The sequence below is a fragment of the Bombina bombina genome, chromosome 1, assembly GCF_027579735.1.
Source record: "Bombina bombina isolate aBomBom1 chromosome 1, aBomBom1.pri, whole genome shotgun sequence".
In the NCBI taxonomy this organism is placed as follows: domain Eukaryota; kingdom Metazoa; phylum Chordata; class Amphibia; order Anura; family Bombinatoridae; genus Bombina; species Bombina bombina.
In genome coordinates, this window is record NC_069499.1 from 826,530,466 (window position 1) to 826,545,544 (window position 15,079).

The 15,079-nt window shown below is 40.0% G+C and overlaps 1 protein-coding gene across 1 annotated transcript in view; it reads left to right on the forward strand.

The window, feature by feature from the left end:
* The first annotated feature begins 355 nt into the window (after positions 1-355).
* The window catches only part of VPS4A (vacuolar protein sorting 4 homolog A), a 126,406-nt gene continuing 111,682 nt past the window's right edge, over positions 356-15,079 (forward strand). The window contains exon 1 of the mRNA XM_053699419.1: positions 356-495. Coding sequence (XP_053555394.1) covers positions 475-495 — 21 coding nt within the window. The 5' untranslated portion in view covers positions 356-474. The remainder of the gene's footprint in view (positions 496-15,079) is intronic.

A 15,079-nucleotide genomic window follows, 5' to 3' on the forward strand; every position in this document is an offset into this window, starting at 1 on the left:
GGACGTTTATAAATTATTTATAACAGAGTTAGAAACAAAACTTTAAAGTTTCATGCACGACGGTGTCTTAAATAATTATTTCATAGGTCAAATTATTTTTGTTACAGGTTTGATTATAGGTAACTGATTGCTTGAATCTGTGAAAAAATTAAATTATATAATGAAACTGGCCGTTTAAAGCATTTTTATCATACAATATTAGTTACGAATCATTTGGCACCTTTTACAGATTTAATGAAAAATGAACATCATGTATGTTGTGTTTTACAAATGCCCCCAATTGTTCAAAAATAACGTCATTGAGCTGCTCTCATACTTCACGTGACCGCATTCACCCACTTCCGTTTCCGCCCTCTTCTGTTTGGGCTTCCTGGGTTCCCTTAGCTAAGCTTACACCCAATTTCCGGTTCCGGTTTCAGTGACAGGTCTCCTGAATCCGAACGAACCTCAGAGTTACCGGAACCGGGAGATGAGATGACAACGTCAACCCTGCAGGTAACTGCGGGTCAGAAAGAGGGAGGGACAGTTGGCCAGTGTTGGTGATGATGTAAGGATTGAGATAGTGATTAAAATATTGATCACTTAAGGCGTTAACACCCATCGGTAGCCAAGGGGTTAAAGTTGTTAGTCTTCTATAGGGAAAATCACTTGGGCAGCATTGTTATGAATAAGTGGATGTGGAGGCGAAACATAACATATAGATAATATAAAAAATTAAAATGTGCATAAGAAGTTTTTACAAAGCAGTAAAAGATAGGATGTTGAATATTAGAGGGGATGTGATTTATTAGGAGGGCACTGTGTGGGTGTATTAGGTGTATAAAATATTTTTGTTCTTTTTGTAATAAAAGAGGTTGGGTAAATAAAATACACTTAAAGGGACACTAGTTAGAAAACAAAGGTAAATATTTGAATAAAGCATAGCTCAAATAGTAATTTTGCAATAAACAATGACATTTTTTTTTAACAAAGGTTGATAAAATTGATAGTGAACTTGCCTGCAATGTCATTTTCTGTTATAACAGTATGATACACATACAGAAGGCTCACTATTTTTCTGCACTCCCTAACCAGCTGTAGTACATATAATCTGTGTTTGGCAAACTCAGAGCTTGCTTGGAGTGTTTGGAGAACATTTCCAAGCGAGGCACTGGGTGTTCGCTGAGCCCTCGGATAACGCAAGTCAAAGTGTTTCCAGCGTGCTTCTAAAGATGGCAGCCTCCATGAGCAACACGTGTGTATGTATGTATGTGTGTATATATATATATATATAACACGGAAGGGGACTGCACTCTCATACTGGACCGGGTACACATCCCATGACCCTGCAACATGCTCAGCCCTGGGTGCTCACCGGCACTCACAGAAAGCTGTGCTGTCCCCAGAGACACAGGCAGTTAACCCCAGACAGGTCTGGGTGCAAGAACCATAGGGAAAATTACAAAACAAAACTTGATCCCAGTTTGTCTGGATTTGAGAGCTTGCATTGTGCGGCTGTTTTAGGGTCCCAGGTATTGGAAAGGACCTTGACGTGGTACCTGGGCTTGCCCCATTTGGCCAGATGCGGTAACTAACCTTTCCATTTTTGCTTTTAAATCTTAGCTGTGAGCTTGTAAGTGAGTGCTGGACTTTCTCTTTGTGTTGTGTGTGTGTGTGTATGTATATATATGTATATATATATATATATATATATATATATATATATATATATATATATATATATATAGTTTCGCTCATGGAGGCTGCCATTTTTAGAAGCGTCTGAGTGTTGTAAATTTGCCACAGATGCAATGCTTTTACTACCCGCTGTGAAGAATTTGTACGGGCAGCATGATGACGGGAGACGTGCTGGGAACGTTTTTTTCTAAGCTCCCTAACTTGTGCCGTCTCCATAGCTCCACATCATCGCTAACATTCTTGCAAAACCGCTGTCATATTGTGCTCCCGGACACATGCACGCTTCTGAACTTACGTCCCTGCTTTTCAACAAATGATACCAAGAGAATGAAGACACTTTGATAAAAGAAGTAAATTAGAACGTTGTTTAAAATAGCATGCTCTAACTGAATGATGAAAGAAAAATATTGGTCCCTTTAATAAGAATGTACTTATTTTTACAGCAAAAAATCATCAATATGGACAGTTCTGTTAAAACATTAAACAAAAATAATAAAACGTCTAGCAGAGTTCAGTTAAAGTATATGGGAGCTCCCAATAAAGCCTAAGTCATGACCATGTGTAGTATTCTCTCTTCTCAATTTAATATTCCTTATCCATTGTTTAAAGAGATCCAATTCAGCATCTACAAATAAGCCTTAGCATATTACTGTAGAAATCCTGCAGAACCGAAAGGCAGAAAGTTTCATTGTATAATCCCCTTTACTTTTCTAATTGCTTCTAAATGATACAGGGAGTATGCATTCAATAAAGAGTATTTACTCAGAAATGGATTGTTCCCTCAGGGCAGACATCCTCAAAGTTGGCCCTTCAGAGGTTTTGGAACTACATTGACTGTGTTCGGGCAGCGTTTAGGAGCTAGTGGAGGCGCTTCGCTTCCAGGGATGACGTGGCGCTAGGTGACGTCACAAGCAAGGGAGTTTAGAAAAAACGTTTGCATGCGCAAAGGGGATCTGCTGCACAATAATGGACTTTGCGCATATTGCGAACCTTTTTACTAAGCTTCCTTGTAGCTGTTACACGACACTGTTTCCCCAGTGTTTCTGGTTTCCCCTGCCTCTCGGCAAACATCGGAACTCCGACTCACCTCCATTCAGCTGCTCTCAGCTCAGCCCCTGTAGCTTATCCTGCCCCATTCAGCTAATAATAAAGATATAAGGGCTGCAGCTCCCATCACTCACATGGGACAGGTTAAGCTACAGGGGCTGAGTTGAGAGCAGCTGAATGGAGGTGGGTCAGAGTTCCGATGTTTGTGGAGAGGCAGGGGAAACCAGAGACACTGGGGAAACCATTCTTGGCATAACACCGGATAAGCCTGACAGCAGCATTTAGTACAGGGCAAAGTGGAGATAGGTTAAGTAACCTATCTCCACTTTGCCCTGTACTAAATGCTGCTGTCAGGCTTATCCGCCTCACCTGTCCCTCCTCTGCTGCTTATAAAAACATGGCAGCCTCCACAGCAACAGGTGTGTGGAGGCTGCCATGTTGCCAAGCGTCTGAGCTTGCTCTGAAAAGTCCCACCTTTTCAGCACGCTGGGACTTATGTCAGCAGAGCGCTCAAAAAACCTAGCCATTGATATGCTGGCTAAGCATCATGGGAAATGAAGTTCCAAAACCTCTGGAGGGCCAAGTTTGAAGATGTCTGCCTTAGGGTACAGGACCTTCAACACAACAGGTCCCTGTATAGCTTTACCTCTGTTACCTCAGTATTAAATCCAATGCAAATTCTTCTATTAGAATGCAGTTTTGTCTTGATAAATATCACCACCCCAGTGTTGTAATTAGGGATTCCCCACTGAGGTCTAGGGCCTAAAATCCATGGTAAATATCCCTAGCATAATTGGGGAATACCCGTTACTGTCCAGGTTCTGCCATCCACTAAATGCTTTGCAGGAGCTCCTGGTGATATCCATATATTTAGCCATATCATGTAACTGATGCTACTACTATTACAGATAACAAAAATTAATAAAGACCTCCTCAGTAAATAAACGCTGTTAGGTACTGCTATGCTGTAAACACATCTTTTGCAACCTAAAGAGACATGTAAGTAAATCAAACTTTAATGTGTCAGAGCTTTCAATTGTAAGAGCTTTGCTTTGGTGGCTACACACATATGCCTTTTGTCGTTGGCTCACCAGTTGTTTTCATCTAGCTTCCAGTAGTGCTTTTCTTTTCTGGAGCTCACCGTAACTATGGGTTTACTATATTTGTAGGGTTTAAATACATATTTAAAGCTTTCTATTATTTAATTTTTGTTTTCATATAACACAGCAGAGCATTTTCCTTTTGTAAATGTATGCCCCTTTACATTCTGAAATGTCATTAACAGAACACATGCTTAGGCCAGCATGTGATTGTGCTCAATTAGAAAAATCCATACTTAATAAATAGAATGATTATAACGTACTTAAATCACATAGCAGGCTGGGCCACAGGGCATTAGCCTCATTCTGATTTTCCTTCTCTCAAAATTTGATTACACCATTTAGTACTTCAGCATCTCTTATTACACAATGGGGAGCTGTATGCCACAATATATCCAGATTGGCATGTGGCTGCCATTTTTTCCAGTTACCACGTTTTAACACTTCCAGGTCCCACAAATCAAGCAGCACAAAATCAGAGGGATGCGTGGCTTTCAGATAAACTTCACTGTAGCACTCTGCAATAGTAGCTTTTCCATCACTAATTGCTGGACAAATGTCATTAATTGCATGGTGGAAATGTTAATAAAACATTCAACTTTATTGCATAAACTTTAACAAACATTACAAAGCATAGTGCCCTCACCCAAAAATGAAATGAGGACTAAGCCCCTACTCCAAGATAACCGTGGTGCACAGAATTTTTTAATTTTGTAGGTTAGTCATAGTGCAGGTCACAACAAATGCACCCCTTCCTTCTCTCACACCTATGCTTATATCTTGAAGTACAAGTCAAACTGTTTATACTCTATACCAGTTATGGCTAAGCTTGGCACCCCTGATGTTTTGTAACTACATTTCCCATGATGCTCAACGTGACTGCAGAGTGCCTAAGCATTATGGGAAATGTAGTTACATAGCATCTGAGGTGCCAAGGTTAGCCATCACTGCCCTATACCCACCTTTTATGTAATTTCTTAATTTCAGTTGTTCAATTCTAATATAACAAAATCATGTTTTCACTGTCCCTGCGAGTATTAAAGTGATTGTAACATTTTTAAAAATGCTTACCTTTGCGTTATGGTAAATGTAACGCCGTTCCTCCGCCTGCAGCTCCTGCTTTTTTTTTTTTTAGCAGAACCGGCTTCTTTCAATCGTTGCATGCCTTATCAAATATGCTTATTTTCTTTGTAGCTGAATACATTAGATAAGCCAATTAAAAGAGACATGTGCAGCAACCAATCAGCAGCTAGTGCCCAATAGGGCATTGCTACTCCTGAGCCTACCTAGGCATGCTTTTTAACAAAGTATACCAAAGAACACAGCAAATTAGATATGAGAAGTAAATTGGGAATTTGTTTAAAATCATATCTTCTAAATGGATCATTGAAAACATTTTTTGGGTTTCATGTCCGTTTTAAAAATGTAGGAAAGTCAAAATTAAACTTGTATGGTTCAGATGGAGCATGAAATTTTGAGACATTTTTAAATTCCCTTCTGTTTTCAAATGTGCTTTGTTCTCCTGGTTGAAAAGGAATACGCACATATCCTACACTAGTGGGACCTAGCTGCTAATTGGTGCTTGCACACATTTCCTCTTGTGATTGACTAACTAGATGTGTTCAGCCAGCTGCCAGTTGTGCAATGTTGTTCCTTCAGCAAAGAATAACCAGATAATGAAGCAGATTTGATAATAGATGTAAGTTATAAAGTTGTTTAAAATAGAATGTTCTATCCAAATCATGAAATAAAATTTTGAGGTTTCTCGTCCCTTTAAATATTTTGCAGATGTTAAACACCTATTTGTATGCAAGCAACTTTGCAATAATAACATTTTAAAGAATTTTTTTTTTTTTGCATGTTTGTGTTTCTTTAAACTGTGATTTAAGGCAACTTTCTAATACAAGGGGCCTGCAGATCAATATTTTAGAAGCCTTTAAAGGGACATAGAACCTTTCCCCCCTCCCCCCATGATTCAGATATAGTACACCGTTTTAAATAACTTTCCAATTTAGTTCTATTATTTAATTTGTTTCATTCTCTTTATACTTTGTTGAAAAGTATACCTAGGTAGTCTCAGAAGCTGCTGATTGGTCGACACATATATGCCTCTTGTCATTGGTTTTCAGCTAGCTCCCAGTAGTTCCATACGGCCGCCTCAATAAAGGATGTGAAGAGAATAAAGCAAATTTAGATAACAGAAGTATATTAGAAATGTATTAAAAATTGTTTGCTCTTTCTGAATCATGAAAGAAAATGTTTTGGTTTTGTGTCCCTTTAAGAGACGCATATACATTTTATGGGAATTAAACACACAAATAATAATTTATTTCCTGATAATGTCCAGTGGCACAGGGCCAAATTTAGGTAAAGTTGCAGCGTATTCTATCCTCCAGGTGGCTACCTTGTCTGCCCATCCATCAGACTTCCCAAAACCCATATTTTTAGTTCTGATTTTTTTTCCTGGGGCCACAAAAACAATAGCACACGCTCTTTGTTCTGCTTTTTCCTTAGCATTGCAGACTAGTGCATAGGGCTGTATGTAGCCCATGGGATCTAGTTTACAAAGGTTGATGTAAGAATTACTAAGCTGGAAAAAAAGGTTTGATACAAATCAAATATCAAGGATTCCAGGGTTGTTGGTTTTGGAAAGGAATCTGACTTGGTGGTAAAGATTGCGGTGGTTCATATCCTTCTATGATAGGTGTTTAAAAGAACCAGAAGGTCCAGTTCAGATGTAGTTTTACTGAGTCACTTCATTTATTCCTTATGAGGTAATGCACTAACCTTTGAAACATGAATAGCTTAACTTTATAACAACAACATATTCTATTGTAAATGTTTCTCTGATTGGGTAAGTGAGGTTTTGTCAGAGGCAGAAGCAAAGGCATAACAGTAGCAATACCCATTTTATCCACTTTAGTTTTTTATGATGCTATAGTTTGCGAGTTTTTCAAATAACTGCATTTAATAGACACTACTATAAAGAATAATTTGCACAGATACTGATATAAAAATCCAGTATAAACCTTTTAAAAACTTACTTAGAAGCTCCCAGTTTAGCACTGTTGACGAGGTTAGTCTGGGACACCCAGTGAAAGGGGCTGGGAAAAAATATGAATAATATATGAAAAGACAGATAACTTAGACAGGAGCCAGAAGTAGTCTGTAAATGCACATATGCATCTGACAATGTTATACAAAAAAAAAAAAAAAAAAGCAAACTATACATTTTTACAAAAACACTCCCAGATGGGCTATATAAATGGATCAGCTACAAAACATTTATGCAAAGAAAATTCTAGTGTACAGTGTCCCTTTACATTTAAAAACTAACAATAATTTCCTTCTTAATATGGGAAGAGTCCACAGCTGCATTCCTTACTTGTGGGTAATACTGAACCTGGCCACCAGGGGGAGGCAAAAACACCCCAGCCAAAGGCTTAAATACCTCCCCCACTTCCTCATAACCCCAGTCATTCTTTGCCTTTCGTCACAGGAGGTTGGCAGAGAAGTGTCTAAAGATTCCGGAGTAGTTTCTTATGGAGGGTAGTACTCTTCGAGATGGGACTGGAGTTTTAAGTAGTCCTGTCAGCCTCCCAATGAGAGGATGGATGAAAGTTAGAGTCCGGAGATGCAGGGAGAGTCTTTCTGCGAATCCATCCAGACTCGTATTAACAGCTCCATAAGCAATCAGCGTTGACGAGTTTTGCTGCCTACTTTCTTCTCTCAAGTCCATGTCAGAAGCGACGCTACTATCTGTCACACTTGAAGGGCCGTGTTACTGTCCCACGGCATAGATTCTGGTAAGATTGTTTCATTTTTTATACATGTATGATAACGCAAGAAGACAGGGTCAAAGTGTGACTCCTTTTATCCGTATAGAATCAAGGGTTAATATCTCCTGAGGGGGATTATTGAACAGTGGGGAATAATTTTATATGTTTATTTGATTTTATGCTAATTTTATGTGTGAGATGTTATGGGCTCATAGGTTGTTATGGAATATACAGGTTTCACTTTCACTTTGAGAGTTGTGCAGCTTACAAGTTTGGCGCCTTTTTTTCTCATAGCAAAGACAGTCCTGCATTGCGCAGTTTTCATTCCCTCTTTCCTGACCGGGTGTTTATCAGAGAGGAGTCATAAATCTCTGTACTGTCTGGGTCATAGGAGGTGGGGAATGCCCCAGCCATTGGGGTATAAGGGTGCCGTTTTTTGTGAGTAAAATATGGTTGTTTTTATTTTATATAGTTCTCCGCTTATTGCACTAGTGACAGAGGATTCTGTTACTTTAGAGGGTACTCCCTCGAATTCCTGCTTATATTGTGAGAAGGCCTTAGATCCACCCTCTCAATTATGTTCCATATGCCTGGATAATGTGATATCAAACATGTTTGATACCATTGAGCCGTCCAACTTGGAGTTGTCATCCAGTGAGGTGCGTACCCTACATTCTTCTCTCTACACATGCAGTTTCCCGTAGCATTGCTGATCCTCCATCTGGAGGGGGCCTTTTTTTGTTCATACGGCGGTGTCTGCGGCCTTTAATGCTTTACCTCGCCCTGCCATGCGCAAGTGAAAGGTTACATTTTGCACTCCTTCCCAGAGTACATCAGATAATATATTGGATTTAACTGATACGGTTATGCGAGGATGAAGTTCTTTCTGAGACTTCAGAGTATGAACATTCTGGGTCGGAGTCTGCTGCTTCTAAACCGCTGGTTTGTGCTTTCTTCTAAAGGAAGTTTTTGGCGAATTCAGGGTTTCTGGAGGCCAAATTGCCTGATGAACCTTTGATTCCTAAATTGGATAGAGTCTGAGGACAGGGTGGTACCTTATCCTTCCCTGCTCCTGTTAGATGGCAAACATTATTAAGAATGAATGGGAGAGGATTGGTTTCCTTTTTCCCCCTCTTCTCCCTTTAACAAATTGTTCCTGGTCCTGGACTCTCTATGGAGTTGTGAGGTTCCATCCCTAAAAGGGATGGTGCTTTCTTCGCCCTTGCTAAACGTACTACTATCCCGCTTGAGGATAGCTCTTCGTTTTACATGCTAAAGCAGTGGAATGGCTATTATCGGATCTGTGTCAACATATTTCTTTGGACATCTGATCGAGAGAACCACTCTCTTGGGATTTTTGTCCGGATCACTTGTTCTGAGGGACGTTCGTCTTAAGACCATCCTGGGTGATTGTGACTACGGTTGCAAGTCTGTCAGGATGGGGAGCTGTTTGGGGTGCCAGGGCCTTTGGACTCGGGAGGAAAGCTCCCTCCCTCTGCTGGGTTTGTCCCAGTTTATCAGATTCCAATCAGACAGTACATCTACCATCAGGGGGAACGAGAAGCTCCCTAGCTATGAGGGAAGGATCTCGGATTCTGAAGTAGGCTGAGACCCACGTTTGTTCGCTGTCAGCGATCCACATTCTGGGTGTGGACAACTGGGAATTGTTTTTCTCAGCAGATAATCCTTTCATCCGGGGGAATGGTCTCTTCATTCCGGGTGTTTGCAGAAATTTGCAAGAGGAGGATCTTAGGAAGTCTCAATACCAAGCTACCCAGATATGGGTCGAGGTACAGGGATCCTCAGTTGGAGCTAACAGATGTATTAGCGGTGCCTTGGAGGGTCAATCTAATTTATCTTTCTGGCCGTTGCCACTATTTCCTAGTGTAGTGGCTTGAATCAAGCAGGCATCAGTGATTCTGATTTCTCCGTCTTGGCCGCGAAGGATATGGTTCGCGAATCTAGTGGGGATGTCATCATCTCCTCTGTGGAAGTTACCTTGTTGCAGGTATCTGGTGACCAAGGTCTCTTTGTTCATCAATGTCTAGATTCTCTGAGGCTGACTGCGGGGAGATTGACCACTTTGTCCTAGCCAAGAGAAGGTTTTCTGAGAAAGTTATTTTTACTCTCATTCAAGCTTCTAAGCTGGTTGCTCGTCACATCTATCATAAGGTGTGGAGGACCTACATATTCTGTTCTCCAGGATGCCCTGGAGAAGGGCTTTTCTGCAAGTCCCCTGCAGGGACAGTTCCAGCCCTGTCTGTGTTACTACCCAAGAGGTTTGCTGAGCCTCCAGATGTGCAGTCTTTTGTTAAGGCTCTGCTAGGTTCAGACCTGTGTTTAGATTTAATGCTCCTCTTGGAGTTTAAATCTTGTTCTTAAAGTTTTGCAATGAGCTTCGTTGGAGCCTATGCATGAATTGGACAATAAATTGTTGTCTTGGAAGGTTCCTTTTCTACTGGCTATTGCTTCAGCGCACAGAGTATCTGTGATTGCTGCCTTGCAATGCGTTCCTCCTTATCTGGCTTTCCATGCTGATAAGGCTGCTCTTCGAACCAAGTTAGGTTTCTTCCTAAGGTTGTGTCATTTCGAAACATCAATCAAGAGATTGTGGTTCCTTTCCTATGTCCTAATCCTCCTTCGTCGAAGGAAAGTTTATAACGTGATTCTGGATGTGGTTTGTGCCTTGAAGTTCTGTCTTCAAGCCACGATGGAATTAAGACAAACTTCTTTCGCTGTTTGTTCTTCTTTTCAGGAAGTGTAGTGGTCAGAGGGCCTCCTCGACTTCCTAATCTTTTTGGCTGCGGAGTGTCATCTGTTTAGCATAGAGTCAGCGGGACATAAGCCCCCTCTGAGGATTACGGCTCATTCTACAAAAGCAGTGGCTACTTGGTCCTCCTTACATACTTTTTCCAAATTTTATAAGTTTGATGTTTTTGCTTCTGCTGAAGCAGCCTTCGGGAGACAGGTTTTGCAGGCTGTGGTGCCCTCAGATTAGGGTCCGCCTCTTTTTTCCCTCCCTTTAGCATTCTGTGTACTCTAGAGCTTGGGTATATGTTTCCCACAAGTAAGGAATGCAGTTGTGGACTCTTCCCATATTAAGAAGGAAAACATAAATTATGCTTACCAGATAATTTCCCTTCCTTCTGTATGGGAAGAGTCCACAGCTCCCGCCCGTGTTCTCTGATGGACGGCCCTACATTTAAATTTATTCTTCTGGCATCTTTTTCACCCTGATGTTTCTCCTACTGTTCCTTGTTCCCTCGGCAGAATGACTGGGGTTATGAGGAAGTGGGGGAGGTATTTAAGCCTTTAACTTGGGTGTCTTAGCCTCCTCCTGGTGGCCAGGTTCAGTATTTCCCACAAGTAAGGAATGCAGCTGTGGACTCTTCCCATACAAAGGGAAAGGAAATGATCTGGTAAGTCATAATTTGTTATTCTCTCCCCCCCCCAGTACCTTAACTCCTGCAATTATTCTATATGCTTTGTATATTTTATACTTGGATGCTTACTCATTTTTTAAACTTATATAAGAGTAGCACTTTGTTCTGATCATAAGGCAGAGCTTAAAGGGACATATAAACAATTGTTTTCTTGATTCAGATATAGCATAAATTTTTAAACAACTTTCCAATTTACTTTTATGATCAAATGTATTATTTGTTGAGCAAGCAGCAATGCACTACTGGAAGCTCGCTGAACACCTCGGGTGAGCCAATCACCAGAGGCATATATGTGCATCCACCAATCGGCAGTAATCCCATTAATGCATTGCTGCTCCTGCAAAAAGTACGCCAAAAGAACAAAGCAAATTCGACAATAAAATAAATTGGAAAGTTGTTTTAAATTGTCCTGAAAGTTTACTCTGGCAGTGTTATAATAAATAAATGTTACCCCAAGTAAAGAGAGTGCATTTTTTCTAATCTGACATTTTGCACAGTAGTGTATATCAATATCTTTAATAGTAATGTATAAGACTGAAATATCTTCATTTTACAAATTGATGCTTAGGTTATTTTCTGCAACATTTAAGCACAAGAGCCAAATGTACAATGAGAGTAATTTGCATAGTTTAACTTAAACATTTGATGGACAAACTGCATGGCTTGAAAAACCCACACATCAAGCCACGCATGGTGCCTTAAAAACTGCTTGGCCCGTGGATTTCAGGGCACTGATGATGTTGCCATACACAGATCCCGCTTACTGCATCTCCTGTAATTATGACTTGGGAACTACAATTCCCAGCACAATGAGCAGCTTGAGGAATGTCCACTGTGTGTGTCTCAGGTCCTTGCAGGGGGTCTGGAATTTAAGTGTCTGGCTGGCTTCTGCCAGGGACCCAGTGTAAATAACCCTTCTGCCCTCTTTTATGCCTCCAGTGTCCCCACGGTGTCATTCTGCATGGGGAACCAGTGCTAAAAATCATCTCTGTGCTCCTTAACCTTTTAGGGTCCCCACAGTATCATTCTGCAGGGAACCCAGTGCTATCAACCATTGCCACTCTCTTTATCCTTCCTGAGTTCACCTGGTGTCATTCTGCACATGTAACTAAACATTAATACAGTGTATATTTTTGTCTAGGTGACCTCAGCCATAGGAGGTGGATGGCATGTAGGGGGCAACATCCTCTCTTACGGTGCTCATAATACTGATGAAATTTAAAGGAGGAGTAGGTTGTAAGCAACATTTTACTTCAAAACTTTGTCTACTAGTGTTTGCTACACAAGTGTATTTAGAATGCTTGGCAGCAAAGAGTGAATTAGCTGCTAGTTATGACATGATTTAGAGCATGCAGTTTTAAGGAACTTTCAAATTTATTTCCATTATCAACTTTTCTTTGTTCTTTCGGTATCTTGTGTTGAAAAGCAGGAGCCTGAGCTCAGGGGTGTGCACTATATGACACTAGGTTATCAAGTGCACAAGATAGCAGCATGTAATTTTAAACAGCTTTCCACTTTACTTGTATTATCTATTTTGCTTTATTCAATTAATATCCTTTGTTAAAAAGCATGCCCAGGTAGGCCCAGAAGCAGCAATGCACTACTGGGAGCTAGCTGCTGATTTGTGACTGCACATTTATGCCTCTTATTTTTGGCTAATTCTATCTTTTCAGCTAGCTCCCAGTAGTGCATTGCTTCTCCTTCAACAAAGGATACCAAGAGGATGAAGCAAAGTGTATGTTCTAATCATGAAAGAAAGAAAAATGTTTTTATGTCCCTTTAAGAATTAATATTTAATTAGACTTTCTGGTTACATTTATTTTTTATGCAAAATCTGTAGACAAGTTAAAATTATTATTCTTATTAAATAAACTTGAATTACTCTTCACACTATTTTTTTATTTATTAATTTTTATATCCTCCATATAACTTGCTTGAAGCTGAAGATTTAGTCAATAGAGTAGATCAAATCAGGGACCATATTAAGATTCTGTTTCCTTGTAACACTAATTAGGTATTCAGATCTTTTAAATGAACCACAGTTACTACTTACTACTGATTGGTCGTATTAAAGTGAATGTAAACTCAACAGTATTGCTTATCACCATATTAGCAATCTCTACAAATTAGGGGGATCTTTAATTCATCGTTTTTTTTTTTGTGTACCTGCAAAATCCAAAAATATACCTTTTTAATCTAATTTTCTGACGCGATTCCTCCGCCCGCCATGTTGTCTCTCTTTTTGCCAATAATTGACAACAGCGATTGCCAATCCGGTTTTCCACCCCGTGGCGTTCAACCCCTTTTATGCAACGTCATGCGCTTCTTCTGCACATGCGTTAGCATATAATACCCAGCTTCAGAAGGGATGCGCGTCCACGAGACGCGCATGCTCTATTAGACTCATATACAAATTCTGGCTAAGAACGTATTTTGGTTAGTAAACGCATGCGCAGATAAAGTACCAAGGTTTTTAAGGCATGCGCATAGTAAGGGCTCCACGGGTGCGCGCTTTAGAGATACGTATAGAGCGGGTGGGACTGCTCTATACGTCACACTCTGAAAAACACAGAAGTGCTGGATGGGAGGAGTTCGACCTGAAAACGGAGCGAAGTTAGTATTTAAAATAAATTAAAAATGATTTCTATTTTTTTTAAAAAAGTTTGGCGGTTTGAATAAGGATGTGTAATAGAAGTATTAGGAGCCTTGAGTAATTGTAAAATTTACATTCACTTTAAAGGCTCATAAAATTGCGAAAAATAAAGATATATATATATATATATATATATATATATATATATATATATATATATATATATATATATATAATAAAGGCTCATAAAATTGCGAAAAATAAAGACGCATATATATATATATATATATATATATATATATATATATATATATATTTCTCCAACATTGGTGTGTCCGGTCCACGGCGTCATCCATAACTTGTGGGATATTCTCCTCCCCTACAGGGAATGGCAAGGAGAGCACACAGCAAGAGCTGTCCATATAGCCCCTCCCAGGCTCCGCCCCCCCAGTCATTCTCCTTGCCGCTCTGAACAAGTAGCATCTCCACGGGGATGGTGAGGAGTTTGTGGTGTTAGTTGTAGTTTTTTATTTCTTCTATCAAGAGTTTGTTATTTTGAAATAGTACTGGTATGTACTATTTACTCTGAAACAGAAAGAGATGAAGAGTTCTGTTTAAAAGAGGAGTATGATTTTAGCAGCAGTAACTAAAATAAGTTGCTGTTCCCACGCAGGACTGTTGAGCTGAGAGAACTTCAGTTGGGGGGAACAGTTTGCAGACTTTTCTGCTCAAGGTATGACTAGCCATTTTTCTAACAAGACTGTGTAATGCTGGAAGGCTGTCATTTTCCCTCATGGGGATCGGTAAGCCATTTTCTTAGACTCAGAAAGAATAAAGGGCTTATTATGGGCTATTAACTGGTGGACACTCTTAAGGGCTAAATCGATTGTTTATTTAAGTTTTTTTTTAAAGTTTGAAGTAGTTTTCACACTTTTATTGTTTGGGGAACGTTTTTATCGCCAGGCACTAGTTAAGACACCTTCCCAGTCAGGAAGGGCCTTTCACTGTAGTAGGCAGAGCCTCATTTTCGCGCCATTATTGCGCAGTTTCTTTTGAGTGCAGTGCATGCAGCTGCGTGTGTGAGGGTCTGGTATCCACTGAAAACTTTCCTAGAACCCCCCTGGGATAGATGAAGTCGCAACAAAGGCTGTGGCTGGGACTGTAGTGGGGTTAAAAATGCAAACGGCTCCGGTTTCCACATTTTAAGGGTTAACAGCTTGAAAATTGGGGTGCAATGCTTTGAATGTATTAAGACACTGTGGTGAAAATTTGGTAAAGATTGGATAATTCCTTCATAGTTTTTCACATATTCAGTAATAAAGTGTGCCCTGTTTAACATTTAAAGAGACAGTAACGGTTTTGTTTTAAAACGGTTTTTGTGCTTTATTAACCAATTTAAACCTGTTTAACATGTCTGTACCTTCAGATAGATCATGTTCT